At 39.1% G+C, this 25,479-nt stretch overlaps 2 protein-coding genes across 9 annotated transcripts; both read left to right on the top strand.

Moving 5' to 3' along the window:
* The first annotated feature begins 1,349 nt into the window (after positions 1–1,349).
* On the top strand, positions 1,350–6,172 carry LOC109984079 (phospholipid hydroperoxide glutathione peroxidase-like). 2 transcript variants are annotated; one of them, XM_020634093.3, is made up of 7 exons: positions 1,350–1,501; positions 2,357–2,451; positions 2,586–2,730; positions 3,945–4,096; positions 5,188–5,212; positions 5,334–5,393; positions 5,687–6,172. In XM_020634093.3, exons 1-7 carry the CDS (start codon positions 1,436–1,438, stop codon positions 5,717–5,719), a joined length of 576 nt encoding a protein of 191 aa, XP_020489749.2. In that variant the 5' UTR covers positions 1,350–1,435; the 3' UTR covers positions 5,720–6,172. The 2 variants fall into 2 exon arrangements, with proteins under 2 accessions (XP_020489749.2, XP_065810010.1); XM_065953938.1 differs by lacking the exon at positions 1,350–1,501 and adding an exon at positions 1,979–2,014.
* Positions 6,173–7,043: 871 nt separating this feature from the next.
* Positions 7,044–23,075, top strand: LOC109984067 (phosphatidylinositol 4-phosphate 5-kinase type-1 gamma-like). Of its 7 annotated transcripts, none has more exons than XM_065953934.1 (18): positions 7,044–7,368; positions 10,633–10,661; positions 10,824–10,907; positions 11,034–11,164; positions 11,264–11,381; positions 13,925–14,077; positions 17,372–17,671; positions 17,847–18,055; positions 18,133–18,216; positions 18,913–18,961; positions 19,168–19,252; positions 19,378–19,548; positions 20,218–20,374; positions 20,487–20,543; positions 20,644–21,166; positions 21,964–22,038; positions 22,766–22,849; positions 22,932–23,075. In XM_065953934.1, the coding sequence occupies exons 1-18, from the start codon at positions 7,275–7,277 to the stop codon at positions 22,932–22,934; spliced, it is 2,406 nt and encodes an 801-aa protein (XP_065810006.1). In that variant the 5' UTR covers positions 7,044–7,274; the 3' UTR covers positions 22,935–23,075. The 7 variants fall into 7 exon arrangements, 5 of the variants coding, with proteins under 5 accessions (XP_065810006.1, XP_065810005.1, XP_065810008.1 ...); XM_065953933.1 differs by having other exon boundaries at positions 22,763–22,849; XR_010666326.1 differs by lacking the exon at positions 21,964–22,038 and adding an exon at positions 21,487–21,521 and having other exon boundaries at positions 7,045–7,368.
* Positions 23,076–25,479: the final 2,404 nt, after the last annotated feature.

The following is a 25,479-nucleotide window of genomic DNA, read 5'->3' as shown; positions in this document are numbered from 1 at the left end:
CTGGTAACCTGTTGCTTTACAGTGACTCCTTCATATGTGATTTTCCACTCCACTATCAAGTTTCAGCAGGGAATACTTCCAATTAAAGAAGCAAAATGCCATTTCATAGGGACTTTAATTGTGGCACCACTCTGACGTTGAACCACTGGAGTCTATTTCAAAGCAATGTCCCAGAATGATTAAAAAGGAATAAGTCCTTGGCCTAATTCACGTGCAGTAAGAAGAAAAAGATGCTTCGGTTTGGATGGTTTGGAATAAAACAGTGTGTATGTGTAAGAAAATAAATTGTGCATTGTCTTTTAATTCTAATGGGCTTCTCACACAAACTTTGCAGGGAACTTATCATGTTTTTGAATCTATACATGGAGATGGAGATTTCATAAAGAAATAAAATATTCTGTGGATACTTTAGACATTATATGAGATTCATATTTACTATTGTCTCTTGTGATTTCTCTTCATCAAGTTTGTGTTGTGGTTCAGTTTTTAGGGAGAGTTGACTTTTGCAGAGCAGAAAGAACAATATATCTGAGAGTTAGACACTGCCCTCTGTTGGAAGAAGAATAGAACTACAATGTACTGCCAACATGACTTATCTCTCTTTCCTGTCACACACTTCAGCAGTTTTGTGATGAGTCATTGAAATCAGTGTCAAAAGATTTTCAATTAGGCTACTTGTTTCCATGGAAGAAAAATGTGCATCCTCATATCATTAAATATGGGCGTGTATTTGCTGCTGTTCGTTGCTGCCCGTCCCATCTGACTCTTTTTCAATTGCACAAACATGTTCAGGCAAGAAGTCAAAAGTCATATTTCCCAAGTAAAGCTTTTACATGGTTCCTCCCCAATGAGTGGGGTGAGCACAAACTTCACTCTCAAGCCGTTATAAAAGAGAGTCCAAGATATTAGGGATGGGAGATTTAGTAAAGTTAGATAAACATTTTTTATTTGTATGCACATTCCCCTATTTACTCTTGATGTCTTGACAACAATCATTCTAAAAAGACTGTGTTTTAATTGTCCGCAGCCATTATCAAACATCTCTCCATTCTGTCTTCTAAACGTCCTGGACTAAAAATGAGGAAGAGTAGGCTACGTTACCTGTTTTGGTAGAGTTCAATATTCAAAATCAAGCTGAGAAATGTTTTTTTCTGTACAAAGCTGCCTACCCCAGCTTTGATGTTGTGCTCACAACTTATTTACACAAGTGTGAAAAAATAAATAAATCAAATACCTTGTTTCAAAATCGAAGACTGCAATGTTTGGAAACTGATGAAGAGTCTGCAGAAACCTGTCAGGTAAAGCTGCTACAAAGGACCATAGACTAAATATTACTAAGGGCCCAGAGTGCTTCGTGCGCAGCCGCAGTGGTGCGCCACTGTCCCTCAGTGGGCGGGAATAAGAGGTCACGTGACAGTGGATTTAAGAAGCCGTCATGTGGCTCCTGAGACCGACCGTGTTGTTAGGTGCGTTGGGCAGCAAAGGATTGGTAAGAGGCATGGTGAGTGTAAAGACAATATTAATATCTGTCACTTTGTGTGTATTCTAAGGGTATTACATTAAAGTAAATATGTTACCTGCATGCTGAACGATGTGTAGGTCAAATGAAGATTTTCTATTTTTAAATGCTGTGTAGCAAGTAAATGGGTCCGGTGTTGACGCAGCAGAATGATGCTAGCTTAAGGATGTAAGATAAAGGCTCACGGACGGTATCTAATTTTCGGTTTATTACTTTCAGTTTTCCACAGACAATTAACTCAAACATCTCGGATTTTCTGTGATGAAAGTATGACTGGTGTTAGTAGCTGTCAGCGCTCGACATGAAGGGATACATGTATATGGCGATAACTGTGCCAATAGTTCTGAACATTGGTGATGTTCAATAACATCAGACAACCCATTGATGATATCCGTTTAACGCGTCCACTATTTTAATATGATCAAACCTCTAAATTGTGTTTCTATGTGCCGACTTCCCTCAATCCTTAGTGAGATGGCGTTTTTTTGCATGAAGGTGAGTAATTGTGGACTGTGCAGTCTAAACCTGTTTGAGTCACGTTATGGTGAAACAAATAGGCCAAAGTGCACTTGGTAATAAACGGGGCCACGGTTAACATCCTTTCATCTAATCTACTTGCATGTGTCTTACTAGGCTTGAGCTTACTTATTGCCCTTTGGTCTGTTTTGCTTATTGCCCTTTGGTCCGTTTTACTTATTGCCCTTTGGTCTGTTTTACTCATTGCCCTTTGGTCCGTTTTCGTTGTGTTCATCTGTGACACTCTACAAACCCTTCAGCTGTATTACTCATCGCTCACACTTCCCTATACATATTATTTGTCCTTTTCCCTCTTTACAGTGTGCTCAAGCAACCGACTGGCAGAGTGCCAAGTCGATATACGAGTTTTCTGCCGATGATATTGATGGGAATGAGGTTTCCCTGGAAAAATACAGGTATTAAATGTTAATGAGATGGATTGCTTATTGATGTTTGAATGTAAGCAGTATAGAGTAGAAAATAAAAGAGCTGTCATTTACATATGTTTGCTTAATTTAACTTCTTGTTTGCTCTGTTTTTGTTTTGCCAGAGGATATGTGTGCATCATTGTAAATGTAGCCTCTAAATGAGGAAAGACCAAGGTAAACTACACTCAGCTAGCGGGAATGTACGCCTCGTATGCTGAGAAGGGTTTACGCATCCTGGGCTTCCCATGCAACCAGTTTGGTGGACAGGTAAAAAATCATTCGTGTGATAAGAGCTTTATGTATTTTTAATTGCTTTATTTCACTCTTTAATATTGTCAATGTTTTCATTTAATAACAAACTACTCTTAAATGGTTAAACTACAGGTTGTTCATCTTAAAACTTCCACCAGCTCAACGCTCTTCTTATTGAAGAGACTAAACTCATTAATAGTATTGTTATGCATGAGTTCTGGTTAAAATGTTAAACGAGACCTGGGGCTGTATTCACGAAACCTCCGAAGTACTGATTGTTACTTCTCGTGACAAAATACTCCGAATCATGACATTATCTTAGACTTTCCATGTAAACATGAAAGTTATTCACAAAGTGTCTTAGTCACCAAGAGAGCTCCTAAGGAGTAAAACTGTTAGGAGTGGTGATGAGGACTTTTAACAGTCTTAAGCGTATAGAAACTGGAGAAATGTTCTACGAAAACGTCATGAAGTATATTCTTATTGAATCATAGTTGGGCCGAACAGACAATTGTTTATGCAGGCAAATCAATCCACCTATGACATTACTCGGTGCAAAGTTAGACAGGCATGTTTAGTTTCTCTACATGTGGTTAACTCACAGGTGCATCCAATCACTGATTAAAGCTCTTCACATGCTGATGCTGCTTCACAAGTGGTCATGTAATTGCAAACATCTTGTAGGCTATATTAAATATGTCTTATGATGTTAACTTCATAGTATTAATTATTAAACACTGTCTGACTACATTATATGCTTGGGCCTAATCTACTTCACTGTCTGTCTATCTGTCTTTACCTCTTATCAATGAGAGCTTTTTGCCATTTGTTTGCATCAACCAATCACAGCTTCTGAAAGTGTCATACCTAGTCAAGGGGTCAACCACACCTCCTCACAAAGATAAAAGTTTTCTCTCTTCCTCGCTCAGAGTTGCTCTGAGACTGTTGCTAAATCACTCCTAAGCTAAACATCTGTGCTAGTATTTTTTTTTTTTTTTTTAAGCTAAGGTAGGAGCTCTCAGATGATTCTAAGAACGTTTGTGAATACGGGCCCCGGGCAGGATGGAAGTCATCTAATTTCCTATTTCCCTCTTTCTGTTTACCAGTAATATGTTTTTGAGAAGGATTGTTGATTAATTAAGATACACTAATGGAGAAAATGTGCCATATCCTGTTAATTTGCAAAACTTCCATGTTAAATTTGAATCTTGTTGTTTTTTGTGATCTAGGAGCCAGGGACTAATGAACAGATCAAAGAGTTTGCCAAAGGTTACAATGCTGAGTTTGACCTCTTCAGTAAGATTGATGTGAATGGTGACAATGCTCTCCCTTTGTGGAAGTGGATGAAGGCGCAGCCCAAAGGCAAAGGAATGCTGGGGAAGTGAGTTGTTACAATGTTTTTTTTATATTTAGTTAAACAGTCTATCAGTCATGATTGAGTATACAGAATTTAAGTGAGCATGCATTTAATTTGTGTTCATTTAGAATGTGAACTGTCATATGGATAAAAGTGTCTGCTAAGTGAATTGTAACTTGTAACATATCCTGTTGAAGTTTTCTATTGCTTCATCACACTCTTGTCTTCCTCTTCTAAAGTCACTTTGGTTGAATCACAAGTTTTTAGACTATCGTTTAGATAATGCTTTCTTAATTTTTCCATTAATTTCATCTTGTGGTTTTGTTCATCGTATTCTTTTACAGTATGATTTCTTTTAATGGAGTAATATGAAAGATATCTACTGAATTTAATCATAAAATTACCGTACTATATCATTAGACATTGAGGAAACATGTTATGTTACCAGCATGTCCTCCTAAGTGTAAATTCCAGTCAGAATTGGGCTGTATTTTAACTAGTTTTGACCAGAGAACTAGACAGTTTTAAATCACCTCCAAAACAGAAACGTAGTAAAACTAGGATAAATAGAAGAGGAAACTAGTCTATTTATTCTAATAAACTAGGATAATTGGTTTAAAGACCAAAAGCGGATTCAAAAGCATCCAAGTGAATTGTAACATCGTAACCAGTGCAGAGCTGACTGAAGCTTCCCCCGTTCTCAAAATGGCAACCCACATGCACATCTACTCTTGGGAGAAGGGGATGGGAAGAGGGGGCTCTCTCCAATGTCTTGGCTTTGGACTGCAGTACCCATTTTAAATGCCACCCGTCTGTTACATATTGCTCCTTTGAAAACTAGTTGCTCTGACTCTGTTACATCACCTTAAATATTAAACTATAAAGATACCCAAGAAATTGATGCAATTTTGTAATCTTGATTAAAAATGTTTTGTGTTTTCATTTTCACATCAAAGAGTCACTTAATTTATATGTAAGAGGTTGTTTCCAATTGGGACCAAGCTGAGTCATGACTGACCAATAACTCTGTTCATCAGTGAGGAAGTTAAGGCAGTGTTGTTGTGATGTAATACAAGTTTTTTTTTTTTTTTTTTTTTTTTTTCCTCTCTTCACAGCAACATCAAATGGAACTTCACAAAGGTGATTTTTAATAAGCTGTTTAATCTACTTTTCATATTCAGTAGAGTGTTGCTTTCTTGTTCTTCCCCAAACCTGATTAAAGTACGAGTTGTGCTAATATTTTGATGTTTAATTTCTCCAGTTTCTGATAAATAGAGAAGGACAGGTGGTGAAGAGATACGGCCCAACAGACGATCCCAGTGTAAGTGGCTTGTGCTCTGAAAGTACCAGTAATACATTTATTTATTTATTTTTCCTCTGTGGGCATTCATGTAGCCATTATTTTTACAGATTATGAAAGATGGTTATATTTACTGTGGTTAAAAAAAAAAAAAGGATTACAAGAGTAGAGGAAGTGGTAGTTTATAATTCCTTTATCAGATTTGTGCCCTTTTGTCAAGTGTTATATCTTCACATCAGACCGTTTTTCTCTGTTCATGGTGCTTTTCCCTGCTCACCATCTCGCTCAGTAAGATATCTTATTTCTTTCTGCAGGTTGTTGAAAAGGATCTCCCTACGTACCTGTAGTACTGCTGTTTACCATGTGTTTTGTCTGACTCCTGACCTCTCTCATGGACTCAAGGGTGTTGATGTGTGTATCTGGACCAGTGACGGCCTGTCTGTAAACCCATTACTGGGTAGGGCAAGCCTGATGATCCTCAGCGTGCAACAAAACTCCAGAACCACCCACACCAAACCCATAAGACCATGAGAGAGGACATTCACAAGTTTTTGTAGTAGAGACTCTCCACCTTTCACTTACTGCAAAATAGAAATGGCTTTTCCTTTTTAAATACCAACTTAGAATTCCTAAATGTTAAGTACCAGGTTTGTTCATGTGTCAACGTCAGTTTCTTTAAGAACATAAGATGCCATACATTGCTCTGATTGTTGAAAACTACTGATATTGTTTGCACTTATTTCTGTAACTCATGACTTATCTGTAAAAAATGGAAAATAAATGCTGTCTTGAACATTAAATTGTCTCTTAACATGTCCATATTTAATCTAATTGAACAGTAGCTCTCCGGGTGAAATTTGGAATTGTTACTGAAAGTTTTTATGTATATTACAGAATGTTTACCACAATACCATTAGAGTGGATAAAGTATAAGCAACCATTTTATGAGTTTGACATTTAGTCATTATTAAGTGTATTTTTATAGCACTTTTCACAGATGGGTCACAAAGTGCTTTACATCCACAAAACAAACGTATAATGAGAACAGGACATGCTATAATCAGGAACAATAATTGACGAGATGGGCAGGGAGTTCCAGAGTATTGGTGCTGTAGCCCAGTTGGTAGAGTGTTTACCTCAAGCGTAAGGTCGAGGTTTCAATCCCCAGCTGAGCAACATGTCAGATGTGGCCTTGGATTTAACCCTGCTGCTTCAGTGGTGGAAAAAAAAAAATTCTGGAGCCTGATTACAATGTACTGACTTGTTGTTGCTTGTTATTATATAAAGTAACTATTATCCAGTTTATCTAATGGTACCTTTTTATTAATTTTTTTTAAATATGATTTCAGGAGCCAATTGAGCAGCAAATAGGGCCCTATTAATTATTCTTTTGATATAGGTTACATTGGTATGTGTTAATGCTTCTGTGTAAACACTTTACTGCAGAAAAAGATGAAACGTTAAGAAAAAATACGATTTTAAAACCTTGAAAGTCACAAATTGAAGTATTTTAATTTCTAACAAAATACAAAAAAACGAATCAAACCTTGTTTTTTTTTATAACATATTAAACTTAGTCGCCTCCTTTCCCATCCACTGTAAAATAAAAAGCGGTGCGATGATCTACCGCTCAAAGCGCTGCTCGTCATGATGCTGTACGTTGCGTGAGAATGATGACGCACTGTAGCGGCAGAGATGATCAGCACCGCTGGATATGAACGTGTGGCTAAGCTTGGTTAAGCACGGCGACAACAATACTGTCGTGAAATGATTTAAATGTAGCTTAAAGCAGGGAAGATGGGGAAATGACAGGATTTCTACATCCTTTCTCAGCGCTCACCACCTCATCTTCTTGTCATTGAGGAAGGTATCTGCGCGTCGTCGTCAGGAACCGTCCGGGAGATGGACGGGGGGACTGCGGAAACCGGGAATGACGGGAGGACGAGTGAGGAGGCGGGCGCCGACCTCTGTTTACAGCTTGACCTGAGGGACACCGGTTTGTATGACTCATTTTGCGTTAAAGTCATGCAGGCCTAATTTCGGTCAGCAGCCGAGTCTAATCATTTTTGGTGGGTTTGTTTAAACCTCGCTTCCGGTGACAGCAGGTTCACTGTGGCTAGACGTGTGGGCAGCATCTTACTATACATCATTTGAAATTGTCAAAGCACGTTTACCTTAAATATTACCTTAAACATGTCATTAAAGCGGCGAGTAACCTTTTCAATAGAGGAACCTAAGCTGTGGAGATGAATAATAAATTGCTCGGTTAGATGACAGTGTCAAGATACAAGTCAGTGCTGCTCTGTTTTAAATGGCCCACAGTTGTTGTTCACTGCAGGGCTTGCACACACACAAGGTGCAAATTAGTGATGTTTACACACCATTACACGAGACCTGACAAATATGTACTACACAGGGATGACTGTTGCATATCTCCAGAATGACTGTGGAGCTGTGTACATGTAGGCTCCACACGTCCAGTACATCATTTGTATGCAAAGCAACTACAACACATACTCTGCACCCTCAGGTGTCAATGCTCCTCTCTTCAACATCTATCTGTCTCAATTATTCTTACCAACTCCTTTTTTGCTCTTCCAGGCTAAATCTAAAAAGGGCTTTACATAATCTGATATGGAATTATATTATAAACCACACACTAATCCCTTGTGGGTATCAATTCCAAGCATCTCTGTGGATGTCATGGCTATAAATATGACAGAATGTGCATGACCACTTTATGAAATGTATGTGCACATTTAAAAAAAAAAAAAAAAAGACTTAAGGGGGTCCCACATGTTGTTTGTGCATTGTATGTGTATGCTCATATATATAAATGTTGCATATGGATAATTATTATTAAATCCACCAGATTATATTTGTGTGCAGAAAACCTCTGGGCATGAAACCCGCTTCTGCATTGAGTGTCACATTAATGTTACAGCAACAAGCTGCCACTTTCTCCGCTAAGAGAGATATCTAATCCTCTTTACTTATGACACACACAAACAGGCCTTAAGGCAGAATTTTCTTACACTGGCACAAAATGTTTCATCACAAGAATATCTGAGTGATTTCTCTGTTATTAACATTTCCATAGCGTTTAAACTCAAACACATTCAGGTACATATAATACAGTACATGTTATTTGTTGACAGTTCAATGTCATATTATTCCAGCCTGACCCTAATCCCACAGAGACTCATTGTGTGTGTGTCTGCCCGAGGAAAATCCGACCCATTGTTCCTCTTGACAGGCTTTGATACAGAGTTAATCTGCAGGTTACAGGTGTGGCCAAACCCCCCCCCCCCCCAAAAGGACATACCTATACAAACATAAGGTTTTGTAATGAGCTAAAATATTCAGAGAAACGCAACAAACTTCACATAAATTGAAGTTGCTATTAAACAGGAAATTTGTTTTGCATTTTTTAAGTGAACAAAATTCGTTTTTTTCTCAAAATAGAATTTAATGGTTTGGGTTAGGGTTTAAATATCATGCAGTGTACAAAAATAAAACTGTCATTACATTTTAGTTGATTGCAGTGTTTCCCCGACCATTATATTTGGGGGTCGTGTCGCTGTGTCGGCATTTCGGCTTGTCCCCACCCCCCCAACGCTGTAAACCTAGGGGAAACACTGGATTGCTTTCAGTTTGCACAAGTTTAACTGATTATATTAAATGGACCAGTGATAGTGTCTCATGTCATTGTATCAATATTACATCCTATCTGTGTCCAAAGGATCATAATAACATCGTATCATAAAGCTTGTTATTCACAACCCTTTTGTCGGTTGTGGTGATATGTAGCTTAGTCAGTGGTCAGCAACTTTAGTTTGGACTAAATTGTGACAACTATTTGCTTGATTGCTCTCAGATTTGGTACAGAAATGTACTTCCCTTATATCCCTGTCAAAATGATTCTTTTTTTATGTTCTTGTAACTTTTATATCTGTATTATCGGATCAAAATACATGCAAAAGTAAGGACACTTTCCATGAGCCTCAGCTGTACCTTGTATGTGTATTGCTTATTAGCAAATAGTAGCATGCTGACATGCTTAACTTCTACGGTGAACTGTAATCAGCAAGTTTACATTGCATAGAATACAGGCATAGCAGAATCATGCTTTTAATATTCAAAATTCTGATTGCGTGATTTTGTTTGCATTGATTCCCCACTAGTCTTAATTATTATTAGGGATTATATTGTGTATCAACAAGTAATGTGTTTTGCCTTGCCTTAGTTTGATGCTATCTCTGCAACTGTGTGCTTTACTGTATAATGGCTTAAAGGTTCATCATGTGCTTCATCAGATGCACTTTCTTAATCTTCTCTCTCACATGACCTGCGATTTAGCGCAATAATGTTAACCGAGCTGTTAGTGGTGCTACGAAGTGCTCTGAACTGTCTCTTTTCCCATTAATTTCCTGCCCTCTGTTCCTCTTCTACACAAATACACTAATGAACAAGTTGGCTCCTTCATGTCAGTGGAAAAGATTCTTTCTAATCCTTACGTGTGTGATTGGTTGTTGATGTCATCTGGAGACTTTAGCCAATGGCAGCACTCAGATTAGAGAGGAAGTCAATCCAATCCAGAGTTCCTACATGCTCAGTGCAAATCTCACTGATCCCGGAATAGAAAACAAAGACGACACTCTGCAGTAGTCAACTACTTAATGTGAGACTTTCTGCACCACCAGAATATTGATAACCTGTAGACATTGAACTCATCTGCTGGTGAGTTGACCAACGATTTATTTTGAATGAGACTGATGATGCTGAATTATGATGAAAGTTGCTAAATTAGATAAAATAGTCTAACTGGAGGGTCAGTTAGGGGTTGGTCTGGAGCTTATCATATCACACTATCTGGCCCTGCAGATTGCGTTCTTTTGGGGGGCTGGGTGGAATTTGTAAACTTGAATTTCCAATTTCCTGTGCACCCAAACCTATTCAGACGATCATACAAAGAATAGATATTATATTAGGATGATTTCACATGTACATTTCTTTTTAGGATTGGAAGGAATGTATCTCTGCTGTGAGGGTTGTCTTGATGTTGCAGCTTAAAGAAAAAGTCTCAACATTTACACAAGTAAATGTTAAGCAAATCAACTAGACACATGCCCTAATGAAAGGCTTTCAAAGTTGGGATTTCATGCTAAATGAACATAATGTTATATTGTCAGGTGGTGTACTTACCAAAAGCTTCTCAACCTATTTCTCCCTCCTATTTTCTGTGCGTCTCTGCTTACAGATTCAGCCAGGAGAGCTCAGATAACGGAGGTGAGACGCGACTTCAATGCATCTCAGAATTGTCTCTTTTTCTGTCATTTGTACCGGTTTTCTGCATGCTTCAATTCAAACCTCGGTAGGGACAATATACATTATAATACCAATGTTAAGTATAACCTGCTGTTGTATTTCTCTTTTCTTTCCTTGTGACAGATGCCGTCCCCATTCGGCCCAGGCCATGAGAAAAAGATCGGCCACAGGAGGGTTGATGCCTCCGGAGAGACAACATACAAGAAGGTAAACTTTTTCTCTTTCTTTGTCTGTCTCTCTTTCTACTTTATGCCATGAATATTGTTTGTAGGTTTACTTATCATCACGATTTCACTAACTCATTCCACCCACACCGGCTTTCTCCACCTCCAGACCACCTCCTCTGCCTTGCAAGGGGCCATCCAGCTGGGCATTGGATATACTGTTGGCAACCTCAGCTCCAAGCCTGAGAGAGATGTGCTGATGCAGGACTTTTATGTTGTGGAAAGCATCTTCTTCCCCAGGTGTGTTTGTGTGAGAGGATGTTTATGTACACAAGTGTGTGATAAGTCACTTGAATAACTATTCATCTTCATCTCCTCTTCCATTTGGTCTGTCTACAGTGAAGGCAGTAACCTCACTCCAGCCCACCACTACCCAGACTTCAGGTTTAAAACCTACGCCCCTGTGGCCTTCAGGTACTTCAGAGAGCTGTTTGGGATCCGACCAGATGACTACCTGGTGAGATATTTATCACGTTGTTTTTATTTTGAACTGGTGATGCATTGTGAGAGGTTGAAGTGCTTTTAAAGTGAAACAATTTTTGTGTTACATACAGAATCAGCACTAAGGTTATGTTTTATGTATTCAAAGTTTATTTAACCAGGAAAGCCTCATTGAGATGAATAATCTCTCTTACAACAATGTCCTGGCTGAGACAGGCAGCTGCACATTTGACCAAAGTTACAGACATAACACGTAAAAACAATACAGGTTAACATACAGTATACCCCATCAAAGTGATTATTTGAATGAGAACACTGAAAACTCATGTAACCTGCTCATTCAAAATGTGATTATCATCAGACTGGTACTCTCCACTGATGAGTCTGGTTCTGCTTTGGGTTTCTGTTTGGGCTGGGCAATTAATCAAGTTTTAATTTCAATTATGATTTTGGCTTCCCAGGATCTTGAAAACAAGATAACCAAGATTAAACAATTACAGTGTGACGCATGCCATGTTGCGCTTGTTTTGTCTGTAGGTTTTATCATGTGTGGTAAATTAAGCATGTCCTCTGCCCCTTCCACTAAAACAGCTCTCACTTTAATTGAAGTAAGGAGCAGAGGGAGCCATAGCATGACATACTGGACTCTGTGGCTGCTACTCTTTCTGTTTTGCTTTTATGTCCATCTCTCCATGTTTCAAACTGTTACATGCTGGATTGAGTACAAACATAGTTCATTTATTTGTATTTATTATTATATGTTATATTATAAATGTGATTATGCTTTTTGCCAAAAACTAGCAGCCCTAGTTTCTGTCTCTTAAAACAAAGTTTTTCCTTGCTACTGTTGCAAATATTATGATCATAGAGAAAGGTGTAGCCATGCTCTGTATGGAAAGAGTCATGAAATATAACTGTTGTTGTGCTTAATAGATAAAAATTAAATCGTTGATTGATTATATTGTTGGATTGTAGCCGTCCTGAAAAATGTATACCTCCTGACAGCTCTTACTACAAGGCCTCTGTGATTTCTCACACAGTCTCATTCTATGACCTCAAAAAGAAGGATCATGTTATGCATCACATTGCTTTGAATTCATATGATATTTTTGAATGCATTACATTTTGTATAAATGTGAGTGTATTTTGAGTGAATTGGTGTTAATTTATATTTTTTTCTAACCTTTATAATAACCTTAATTTGTAGAGCACTTTTCAAAATCAAAGTCACAAGGATAGCCAAATAAAACATAAAACAGGCAGATCAAGTAATCATATCAAAGATAAAGAAATAAACATTTTAATACATCAAACTCATTTAAAATCATATTTTTATCAGTTGTCTGGAAAATCTCTGATCTATGCCTCCTGCTTGCTGCTTACAGCAGTGTTGTTAACACCATACCACTTAACAATGGTGAACTAAAAGATTTGTCTGAAGTTCTGTTTGAAATTTTTTAAATGATGATAAGTGGATTTATCAAAGAAAACATGTTCACTCCCTTCATGAACATTAAACGCCTACTCACATGAAAAGATATCGAAGGCGATGAACAATGGTGAAAAAACACGTGCTGTTACATATTTTGCATGGGAGGCAGCACAAATACAGTACAAATACACGCACATGCATCGACATACAGTATTCTTGGCCTCACGTTTAAGCTCACGGTCTCCCTTTGCCAAAGGGAGATTAGCAGACTAAAGCTTTCTTTTTTAAACTCCAAGTGCTGACAGCAGACAGTCAGAGTGTTTTTTTTTTTTGTCTGTGTGTTGGTGGAGGAGAGGTGGAGCACAGGTATAATTGCATTGTGCTGATTTAGAAAGCTGCGAAATTGAATTACTTTGTTCGACAAATTAACTAAAATCCACGGACACGTCCTCCTACTTTACAGTAAAAGTGTCCTGATTATAACCAACTTAACAGAACTAATGCCGTTATTTATAAAGTCTTAACGGTTCCTCATCATTGAAAGATATTAAGTGTCATTTTAAGTCAGCTGTTGCCTACTTCAGTGTTTGTGTTAAGCTGCTATGTGTGCAGTTTAAAATGGTTAAGTTACTGATTCTAAATGAATGTGTAAGTGTCATAATGAACAGTTGAGACTCTTAACAGTGTGGATGTGCGATTCTTCCCTCCCACACACAGAACGCCTTTCTACTCAGTCGTGTACACAGTTGCACTTTAAAGCAAAGTTCCTTTCTTGCTCAGCTGCTGATGAGCAATGCCATGTGAGTGGGTAGAGGTGTTAGTCTTTTGGTTGGCTTTTTGTAAGCTCTGTTGGATCCCACATTAACAGCGCTACGCAGCCCTGCTGTACCCATGAAGTGTTCAACTAAGGATGAAATTATAAACTCGGGTTAAGCAAATCACTCAATTAAACATTTTTCAAAGACATTTGGCAAAGAGACACACTCTTCTTTTTCTAGTCTGCTTTTTACTGTTGTATGTTGAAACAGTCTTTTCAGAGATTGTGGTTTCAGATTGTCAAACTTTACTGTAGGTTTTAAACACCAATGTAATGTTAATCTTGTCTCCCTGTGTCTCTATCCCCCCAGTATTCTCTGTGTAACGAGCCGCTGATTGAGCTGACAAACCCAGGAGCTAGTGGCTCCATATTCTACGTAACCCGCGATGATGAGTTCATCGTTAAAACTGTTATGCACAAAGAGGCCGAGTTTCTACAGAAACTTCTTCCTGGATACTACATGGTAAGTCAAACCAAGCACCTTCCTCATAAGAATCCATTTACCTAAACCAAGAACAAACTCAGTTAAGTGAACAGTTTTGCATCGAGCATGCATGAATGGAATTCACATCCCAGACATATAACAAGGAAAACTCTATTTTAGTTTTTATTAAAGCTGCATGTTTTGACAGAGTATTGTGAATACATATTATATATTATATAATGATAAGAATCATCATAATTTCTGTGAGCCAGCTGGCTGAAAATCTAATTAATATGAAGGTTGTTGTGTGGTGTGGCTGGAGAGGGTCAGTATGTGCCTGTGGTCATAGTAATATGACTGAGTGCATTAGACTGTTTGTCTATTCGTGTGTGCTAATGTATGTATTTTTGTGTATTTGTGTTTGCATCAAGTGGCGAACTCTGGTGTTGAAAGATTTAAGCCAATGCGAAAATGCAAAAAACTGTAGTTAATAAGCACATTGTGTGTGTAGGTAGGAACAAAAATGGCTTTACATAGAATTACGTGACTATGAGAGCTTTCAGTTGCTCAGTTACAGTTGGTTTAGGTTGGGTTTCTCACTATGTTGTTCTTAAACGACAGAAAAGTCTATTTTAACCTGTGGTTGCAAGACACAAAAGGTGTTATAGGAAAACGTGCCAAAAGTGACAAAAGGTTGTTAAGTACTAAACCAATAATGATAAGAATAATTCTAATAATAGTAATGATGATAATAATAATTATGGTTATTATTATTATTGTAAAAGGAAGCAGAAAAAAAACTAAATCATTTAAAACAGTAATTTCTGCAATCAATAGGTCAACATTAAATACATCTTATCAGTTCTGTTGCCAGAAGCTGACCTCATATTGTGACTGTGTTCATTTTTTGTCATGTCCTGTAAGTGTTGTAATGTTGTGTTCTGAGGAAAGTGGTTATATAGGATGTTGTCCTGTTGTGAGATGTCACCACACAGTCACACTCTAAAGGTGGTTTTGTTCCTCAGCAATATTTGGGCTAATTGGGATCCTAATAAACTAAAGTACCGTTAAATGTACCGATTTAATGCCTAGTCCTTTTTACTGGCCTGTTGTTGATGCACGTTTTGACCAATAAAGAAAGACACGTCTCAATTAGAGGAGCCAATGCGTCTAGTGTCGAAATATAAAAATAAGGAGAAAACGCTGTATGGCTCCAAGAAAGAAAGAATAATGCTCATATGTGTACAGGCCATGAAGCAGGTTTGAATGCTGTTTTGCCAGCAAGATTAAGTGATTTAATTTTGTTAATTGATATGCTACGTTTTCTCACAGCTAAATATTCTTTCTGCTGTCATTTTTCTATTTCATAGTCTTTCTCATCTTTGCTGCCTGCATGTGCACGAGTTTTGCTTGAAAATAATTAAAGTCCCGTCTTGTATTGACGCCTGTCGCAAATAAAGGCAGGGCCATTTTACAGACTGAAGTAAATAAAAACCATCGCTATCACATGCATTGCAACCTCAATAGAACAGGACATCGCACATCCACTGAACACTCACCTCACCCCACTTCCCTCAGGACGGAGGTACAGAGCACTGAGGTGCAGAAGGGCTCGCCTTGGGAAAAGCCTGATCTCTGCTGTCATAGCGGCCCTGAACAAACTTCCTGAACAGGCCAGAGAGGGAACTTGATTGTTTTGCACTCTCTGTTTTGTTTATCTGCTGTTCTTTGGTGGGAATTGTCTGTCTGTGAAGAGGAGTTTTACGCTACACTCTGGAGTTTCCAATACTTTAGTTTCTACATGTTTAATATGTAATTATAATAAATTAAATACATTTTTTTGGTTTAAAATTCCGTTGCTAGCACAGACACATTCATCAGCTAAACACAACACGCACTAAAAAGGGTAAATTAATGTAAAGAATGAATGTTTTCAATCGACTTTTTTTTTATTATCTGCAGGTACATAAAAAGGTGTGATATATTCTAGATTAACTCTTTGCCCCCATTAGGAAAGGCCCGATCCGTGAACATTTTTGTAATACAGTCTCTATTCAGAGTTGTGGTTGGGTAGACACGGGACATGAGCGCATGGTCAGTGGCAAAACACTCGCTGAAACTTCCAGTGATCTTTATCCTCTTTATCCTGCCCCCTGTTGTTTGCCCAAGTAGCAGTGACGTCAGCAGTTGACTCTAATAGAACTGAGCGGCAAGGTTTGTTCCTGACAGAGACACGGGCTAAGTACTATTAACAAAGTTAATCATGCTAACTGGAGAAACGCACTTGTATGGGCTGATGCCTGTGGATGTCATTCTGTCCTGCAGGTGCATGGTGCTGCAGCCAAAATACATCAGGCTGTGTGTATGGGTGCATCATTTGGTGCAAAACTAGGTGCAAAGGGCAAATGGGATTTCTGTAAACTCTTAATAATTTGCATTTTAAACTTAACATGAATACATTTATTCAGAGTTGAATCTTCCATGCCCAGTTGCGCTTACATCTAATGCGTCTCTATTTGATGCTAGATTTGAGCTGTTTTTAAGGCTGCGGTCACTTAGACTCACTGTGCCCATGTACACAAGAGCGCACAGTCAATGACATTTTGTGATGCACAGGTTTTAAGTTTTGTCTCCTGCACAATCCCACCACACCAGAACCCGTTAGTTCATTTCTACATTAAATAAGACGCTGTGCACAATTATGCGCGAGGCACAGCAGCATAACTTCATTTATTATTTTAATCTCCAAAAATGCAATGGGATTGGTTTAGATTTAATGTAAATGAATGTTCTTTGGTTATTTGGCATTTAAAAAAAAGGTTTTCAGTAAATCTAGATCTATTATATCAGCTATTTCACATGGCTGTTTTCTCTAATGCATTTGTAAAGGACACTGGACAGTAATACTGTTTGAGAGAGTGTACGTCATAGAGAAGTGGGTGTTGGGGCTGTAGGAGAAAACTACCTAAGGTACCTGAGGTGACGCATTATGGAGGGAGATAATGGTTTTGCGTGTCTCTGTCCTCCTGCACAATGCCAAAGCAGGATAATGATGTTAGGGAAACAAAGGTTATCTGCCTCTAAGACCTGTATCCTTGACTTTAGACTTTAGACCAGCAATTACAGTACTTTGGCTGCCTTTGGAAAGCAATAGAGCACACTGAGCCTTTAATTATTACACATCTCCGGTGCTGCGCTTTCCCTGCACTGTATGCCGTTTAGCTCAGGATGTAGGAAAGGGCTAATAGACTGCATACCATACTTAAATAATGCTTGTAATTCTTAAATAATTTCTCTCTTTTTTTTCTACCATTGTCTGTTTTATGAACCCAGAACCTGAACCAGAACCCTCGGACTTTGCTGCCAAAGTTTTTTGGCCTCTACTGCGTCCAGTGTGGGGGCAAGAACATCAGAGTTGTTGTGATGAACAATATTTTACCGCGCTCTGTACGCATGCACCTCAAGTTTGATCTGAAGGGGTCCACGTACAAGAGGAGAGCATCCAAGAAGGAGAGAGAGAAATCAAAACCCACTTTTAAAGACCTGGACTTTTTGAATGACATTCCTGAGGGCCTCAATCTGGACCAAGACACGTACAGCGCTCTGGTCAAAACACTTCAGAGAGACTGCCTGGTGAGAAAATCTATGCAGTTGATTTTTTTTTTGATTTTTTTTTTTATAAAGTCACACGGCAAACCAAACAGAGGCTATATTGTTCAGAAGTTTACTGTAAATAAAAAAAGCAAAGGAATATAAAAGTATGAAGCAGCTGAAAATGTTCTCACATATCATAACTGTTTCCCTTCAGGTTCTGGAGAGTTTTAAGATTATGGACTACAGTTTGCTGCTGGGGGTCCACAACAAGAGCCAAGCAGAGCGAGACCAGCAGTCTCAGGGCTCACCTGCAGGAGGCGGGGATGAAACCAAGCGTGCAGCTCAGAGAGCTTTATATTCCACTGCCATGGAGTCCATACAGGGAGGCTCCACATGCAGAGACACCCTGGACCATGATGACACGTACGTCAACTCAGTTTGTTGCCCTCATTTCACATGACATCTATAGATGATGGTAATTTACTCTTTCCTGTTTGCAGTATGGGCGGAATTCCAGCTGTGGGCGCTAAAGGAGAGCACCTCCTGCTGTTCATTGGAATCATTGACATTCTGCAGTCCTACAGGTAGGCAGCCCAAATAACAAACACAAGGTTCCATGAAATATAGGTAAATGATTGACTTTAAGAAAAGGATAGTATTACAGTATACATTAAGGATGTATGGTAAATGTAGATTTGATTTAAAAACACCACTAACCAAAACTAGTGTCCGTCTCTATGGTAACCAGTTGTTTCCAGCAGCATAACATTTTTCGTAATATTGAATTCAAGTTTTCAAAGTTAATTTAAAATGGAGGTGTATTGTCATTCAAAGTGCTCTACTAATACCTTGACTTCTCCTCTCGTAACTGCCGTACTCATCATTTCAGTCAAATACTCAAAGGACATTTCAGGAGATATTAAATGACAAAGTTGGATTTTTGTCTGGCTACAAGGGCAGGAAATGATTAGGTTTAGGCTTACAGTAATCCTGGCATTATGTGTCTACAAGGAATATTAAAAGGCAGCGAGAGCACAGCGGAAAAAAACGAATCCCAGATGCATCTGTTTCTACATAAATACAAGTAGAGACACAAAACAGCTGTTGCCAGGACAAACATGGACACAATAACTGTGTGTTGCCCTGCACAAAATCAAGTATTAAGATATGCATTAAAAAAAAGTGGGACTGAAGTTACTGATTCAGCCTTGTGTTGCCAGGTAACTACAGTTAGTTGTTCAATGACTTTAACCAAATGATTTAATTGTCTTGTCTGACAGACTGATCAAGAAGCTGGAGCACTCTTGGAAGTCCCTCATTCATGACGGGGTGAGTTACATAACTGTCTGTAATCAAGAAAAGAAAAGACAAAGTCACTGAACCGTTTCTAATTTTTTGTCACAGTGTCTTGTTTTTTATTTGAAAAGGTTAATAAATGTAACCCTTTTTTTTGTTTTAAAAGTATAACATTAATACAATATCTTGAATTTCCTTTTCTTCCATTCTGTTCATTGTTCTGCCTCAACCCTCCACAGGACACAGTGTCAGTTCACAGACCTGGTTTCTACGCTGAGAGATTCTTCAAATTCTGCAGCACCATCGTCTTCAAGAAGAGCTGCTGTTAGTGAACACATTTTTATGAGCCATATCCTCCTGTGCCAATGCCAAAATACTGTACAAATATTACACTTTTTACTTTTTACTTTTTGATGTGAGAATATTCAAAATGTCCCGTGCTTTCACAGCACTGCGATCTTCTCCATCTAAGAGAGGACGAGGGCCTCTCATGTCCAAGTCCAGTGCTGGAACGGGTTCAATTGGAAAGCGTCCCTCAGTAAGTGATGACCAGCAGGAAAACCAGGACAACTTGGATAACTTACGAGGAGCTCGAAGCTTTCCCATGCTGGAGGACAACGGTATAACTTTTACACTCTTTTACTTCTGTATTAATCCAACAATGAGATAAGTTACACACTGCATCCATTAAGGATTCTCAACCAAGATGTAAAAAGGGATCCTTGATACTATTACACCTAAACTGGGTACTATAGGACTCTTTGGCAATGTGTCAGTAGCCTTTTTCAAAGTTTGTGAGAGGATGCTTTTGCAGCTTACTAGTGCTGCTTGAATAAAATAGTTGAGAACAAAGATAGACCTTTGAGTGCTGGTTCTCCCTTGTTACACAGAGCCTCTCTGAACTTGGCACACTATTAGCTTCAATTGTCTGCAGCTGAGAGCTCCATTTTCCCTCTAAATTAAATGAAGTGAGCCTCTACCGATCCCTGAGGAGAAGTGGAAGAGCAGCAGCAGTATAAAAGCAAAGTAAAACTTTTAACAAAGCGAGACAAGATATTCATTAGTAAAAAACTATGTAAAGTATGATAGATGTAGGGAAAACATTATGTCCGGTCCACTTTTACTTAGCTTCCTGGTTGAAAGGTTTGATGGAAATACCAATAATTCATTTGTTAAAGGCTGATTTTGGTGAAGCAAATCATTTCAGATTTTGGTCTTTTTTTTTTATATTTCACATATTGCATTTATAAATCATGATCTCTTTTTTTAACTTATTTGGTAAATATCAGGAAAAGAGCCACCCTGCACTCCTCCTTCTTTTGAAGATGCCACCACAGCTTCTATTGCAACCACCCTCTCCTCTAACAACTCCTTACCCACAACCCCCTTCGATACACCTGAGCACCCGCGCTACAGGAGACAGATGCATTCCCCAAGTGTGGCAAGGTAAGAATGATTACATAATTATTTACTAATGTATCTAGAATGATGATATTCTGAAAGAAAATGTGGTCTTCCCTTCAAACATTAAACCCTGCATCATCCTGTGTGCTTTCAGGTCACAGAAAGTTGATGGGGAGAAGCAGGACACCATAACAGTTCAGGTTGAGCTCAGGTACATGCAAACAGAAATTCTAAAATAGAGAATTGTCCATAACTGTGTTGCAAAGTTTGAGTCGTATTGTGAAAACTCTTTTCATTCTTGTTTTAAACAGTAAAATCCCAAAGAGCACAGAGCTCACACAGCTGACAGAAGAAACCTCCCCCAGCCACTTGTCACCTGATCGTATCATTCCTTCATCCCTCCCTCCCTCTACCAGTCCAACCTCCACACATTCCTCCGCCACTCTTCCTCCTTCCTTCATGTCTTCCTCCTCTACCTCCCAATCAGTCGGCCAAACCTCCGCCACACTTTCCTCATCCATCCGTCCCTCAACCAAACCCCTTACCTCTCCAACAGCCGATCAGTCTTCCACTCTCTCTTCTCCAGCTGCAAAATCCATGTTTCTTGCCCCTGTCCCAAACACCTCCACAGTCCCTCCTGCCTCAGCGTTCACTCCAATCTGCCCCGCATCTCCTAACTCCTCCACCCAGAGCTCACCTCACCACCTCCCCTCCTCTATTCCTGCAAGCCCCCAGAGGCCTCAGCGGGCGTCGCGTCCATCATGCAATCAGCTGTCTTTGTCAAGCAGCCACAACTCACTGGATGGGGAGGTGCCGGTGTCCGACATCTACTTTGTAAGTTTCTGAAATTATGTCTCAGCCTTCTCATTTGTGCTGGGGATGTAAAAATAAGAAGAGCTAATGAAGCTGCTTAAAAGTAGTGAAACAAAAGCAGAAAAGCTGGAAATGAACTGCCATGTGTCCAAAAAACAGACAATAAGTTTTCATGTGTAAGAATGGACAATTACTTTAACTTGTTCAACTAAAGATTTAAAATATCAGATCACATTTCCTAGAGCGGTCAGTACACTGCAGGAAGCCCTCTTTGGGGTTGTTTTGTTGTCAGTCCTCTAACAGAGGGTAAAGACCGTTTTTCTTCTCTGGGTCTCTTGCAGTGGCCCAGTCAGGACAGCGTGGTAGAGTTATGATGGTGAGGGGGTGGAGGCTGTGTGTGTGTGTTGTAGTCTGCACGTACTTGGGGGTTGCTCTCGCTCTCAAAGCAGTTTTTTTTTTCTGAAGCAAGAGGCTGCCAGCAGTCAAAGTTCATGCTTTTGAATGACTCAGCAAAACATCAGGGCTGTCTTTCCTGCAGAGCATGATGTATTTATATCTGTCAATCTGCATTCCCGCATCCTGTCAATCTCAATGGCAGTTTCCATTATTCTCCCTTTTTGTGGAACTTTCAATACCATTACATTGTATTGTACATTCTCCATTCTCCTCTTGCTCTCCTCTTTCTTTTCTCATTCACATCTTACTTTTCTCTTTAGTAATAATTCATTAATTTATCATCCCTTTATTTTCCTGCGCACTCTTTATGTGGATTCATGTGTTCATCTGTGTGTGTGTGTGTGTGTGTGTTCATCCATTAGTATGCAGATGGCAGATATTGGGTGTACTCTCCAGTTCTTGGCCGCCGTAAGCTAAACTCTAGCTCAAGCTCCAATGTAAGTCATCACCAAAGTAGTTCGGGTCATGTGTTCCACATCCCATCCCAATGCTGGTAACTGTCAGAACGCAGCTTGTTATGGATCTTCAGAAGTACTTAAGGTTCAACTGTATCTCCCACGACTTATTTTGTGGTAATGCCTGCAAAAAAAGGCATTGCATATTAATATGTGCAGCTTCTGAAGGGCCATCATGTGCATTGATATGGAGCATGCATACTTGTGTAACATGTTAGCAGCAGTAAACTGTAGTTTCGGTGTGTGAGGACCTCAGAACTGCATCTGGAGCCGACTGTTTAGTGTTTACAGTGCTCAGCTAGATTGAGATCTCCCTTTCTCACATTGAAAATCACCTGCTTATTAAAGCTCCTTCTCACTTCACACTATTGAAAGGCAAAACTTAAATAAGAATGCAGTAATATCTTCAATGTCAGTACCAAAACTCATCTGAAGATTGTATGGATATTTAGGTTTCCACAAACATATGTATATATCAAGAACATATGTTCTTTGTAACTGACAGCCTGTAAAAGTTTAGTTCAGCTGTAATCATCCCACCTCCACATTGAGGAAGAGGAAAATCCTCTTGATGCAGTATAAAACTCCAAATATAAACTATAACTAAAAAAGCCCCAAAACCATGTCTCTCTTGCTCTTCTCTCATGATTCTCCTCTTTTCTGCTTTCTTGTGCTGCTGCCCTCTGCTGGCTATTTTTAAAACCAGCAGAATCAGGAGGACCGAGGCTGGGTGTACTCTCCTCTGCACTGCAGCTCAGAGTCCAGAAGAGACTCAGAAGGGGAGAGCGATACAGTGAGTATATACAGCTCACTCTTTAATTATTATGTCTCTCTTACTATCTACCTTTCTTAAACTTCTCTCTCTGCTCTTTCAGTAACTCAAAAGCGGAGTCAGCAGTGATGGGTGGAGCCAGATGCCGTCTCCATACACAGAAGCTGGTTGCCAAAACTTCATGTGGAGTTTTGCAGAGGCTAAAGGCAAACATACACTAAATTAAATTAAAAAAAAAAAAAAAAAAGACGCACTGAGTCTGCGAGCAAAAAAATATGCAAAATAAAACCTCAAGGCATGGAGTCCTGGACAATCTGACTGACATTAATACAAGAAGTAAACAGAGATCACATGGTACAAACAGCTGGAGGGCACTGTGAACAACTTAGGTTGCTGCTGTAATTTGAGGGCCATGCTGCACTGTGCCAGCTCTGGCTATGCAATACCAACATACAAAAACTCCAATCATGCATTTATTTTTCACTAAGGGCGTGGCAAAGTTGTATATACTTTAATTTATAGCACTTTATACATGTGGAGTCTGCAGTCATTTTTCTTCTTTTGTGATCAGCTGTTGTTTGATGACACTCAAAACAGTTAATGTGTGTTATTGTGTGTGCTGTGTATGAACCGTGGTGGTCTGTCAGTGGTGGTCCACAGAAGATCTTACTTCAAGTTGACAATGAATGGTTGTATTCAAATTGCCTTATTGACTAACACATTTTCATACCTGTTTTTGATATCTTAATCACATGAAATCATGAAAAAGAATATTGTCATTAAATACCAAATCTTTTCAATCAGAGTCAAACGGTATAGTTAACATTAGCATTACAACCGTTCAGGATTTAAAACCAAGAGAATAACCGAGGACACAAAAAATTCAGTTTTCTTTCATAAAGTGTAAATAGAAAGTGTGTGTGTGCTGAAGCACAGGCATGTAAGTCTGTCGTGCCCGTTTGTGTTCATTTGTGCATGTGTTTGCATGCATATTGATGTGTGATTGGGAGATGTAAGTGAAAGTCCTGCTTAGTTGTCAAATTGTCAAAAGGTGTACGTTCTATTTGTTGTTATGGGCCATGAAAGTCTGGAGCAGCTGTGAGCATGTAAGCTGTGAGGGAAAAGAAATATGCCGTGTTATCAAATGACCAAACTAAACATAATGAGCTAAACTGAGTTAAACTGTTTTCTGTACAGTTCAGTAGCAAAATAACTAATATTACCACAAACGGTAGCCTTTTTCTTCTGTACATGGTGACGCTTGTTGCAACAAGATTGACCAGAATTAGACTTCCTGGCTGTATCATAAGCAGAGCTGTAACATATCACTGTATTCCTTGAGTCTGTTGATGCTAACCTGCCTGTTTGTAGGCAACAGTGTTTGTAGCTGATCACTGTGTAAAAGAAAATAAATATTATATTGTGTAATAAAAAGTCTGAGCTGATTTTGAAACACACATCGCACACAACCAGCTCCAAAAAACAAGTGAAGAGAATATTTATTACGTTGTTGGCATTGTTTGCCCACTAGATGGAACCATTGTGTCTCAGAAGTATGGATCTCAATTTGACAAATCTCGAGAGGAACCTCACATTATTTTGGACTACTTTAAAATTCAAGACTTACTGTAGTTGCACTTTAAAATCAAACAGCACAGAGACATATGCCGATATATGAGCTGCCATCAGGCCATAATTCATTTGATTGTGTTCTTTATGGACTATAAAAGGGAGGGCCATATTTCAAACCTCACACCCCCCACATGTCACTGTCTTTTACGCACACACACACACACACACACACACACACACACACACACACACACACACCATCAAATCTTGATTTGTTTCATGCTGCTGGCATCTTATTTGTCTTCACAGGCTTTGGTGCTAAATATAAATTGGCATAAAACAGATAAGGATCAATATGGCTTCAACCAATACAGCCTATTGGGATCCTAGCTGGCTCTCTGCAATAACACAGACTCTATTTATACATTTTATACACACAAATACAAATACAAATAAATGGGACAAGGAAGGGGAGAGGGAACATAACCATTTTGGTCAAAAATCGCCCCCCTAACAAGTAACAGTGAAAGCAGAGTGTGTTGGCTGTATTCCACACATGTGCGGGTACGCTTGCATTACTGTGTGCATGCGTGTGCTTTATGTGTAAGCCAGAGTTGTGAATGTGACTCAAGGTGACAAGTCAGCCATGTCGGTCCATGATGGAATGTGTGATGGACAAGGATCAGCAGCCACCTGCTCAATTGTACTGGAATGAAATTGTTCCTCTCTTTCCTTTCCTTCCACTTTTTTGTCCTTCTACCTCACACGCGCACGCAGACACAAACACACACACACACACACACACACACACACACACCTTTAAACCTTCTGCTCCATGCCTCCAGATTTCTTTCTCGCTAACATTCAGCCATGGGTTTCCTTCATCAGTTCAGTGGGGAAACTGACTGACTTTCTGTGTGCTCATTAATGCACGTGAGTAAAGATATAATATTTTGGTCAACAAATATAATTGACACAGAATGTTGTAAAGGCACGTGACCAAAATCTGCTGGTTTTCAGCCTGCTCTGCTCTGACCGGTGACCGGACAGTCACTAGTAGAGCCGATTTTGTGCCAAAC

Source organism: Labrus bergylta, chromosome 4 (genome assembly GCF_963930695.1).
Source record: "Labrus bergylta chromosome 4, fLabBer1.1, whole genome shotgun sequence".
In the NCBI taxonomy this organism is placed as follows: Eukaryota; Metazoa; Chordata; class Actinopteri; order Labriformes; family Labridae; genus Labrus; species Labrus bergylta.
Note: the sequence above shows the minus strand (reverse complement) of the source record. Positions and strands in the feature narration are given on the sequence as shown.

What these genes read in the sequence shown, in the direction of transcription:
- LOC109984067 (XM_065953933.1), top strand. Translation starts at nt 7,275, where the DNA reads ATGGACGGGGGGACTGCGGAAACCGGGAATGACGGGAGGACGAGTGAG. An exon ending in GAGAGACAACATACAAGAAG is followed by an intron (nt 10,908 to 11,033) that starts GTAAACTTTTTC and finishes CTCCACCTCCAG; the next exon opens with ACCACCTCCTCTGCCTTGCA. An exon ending in GACATTCTGCAGTCCTACAG is followed by an intron (nt 18,217 to 18,912) that starts GTAGGCAGCCCA and finishes CTTGTCTGACAG; the next exon opens with ACTGATCAAGAAGCTGGAGC.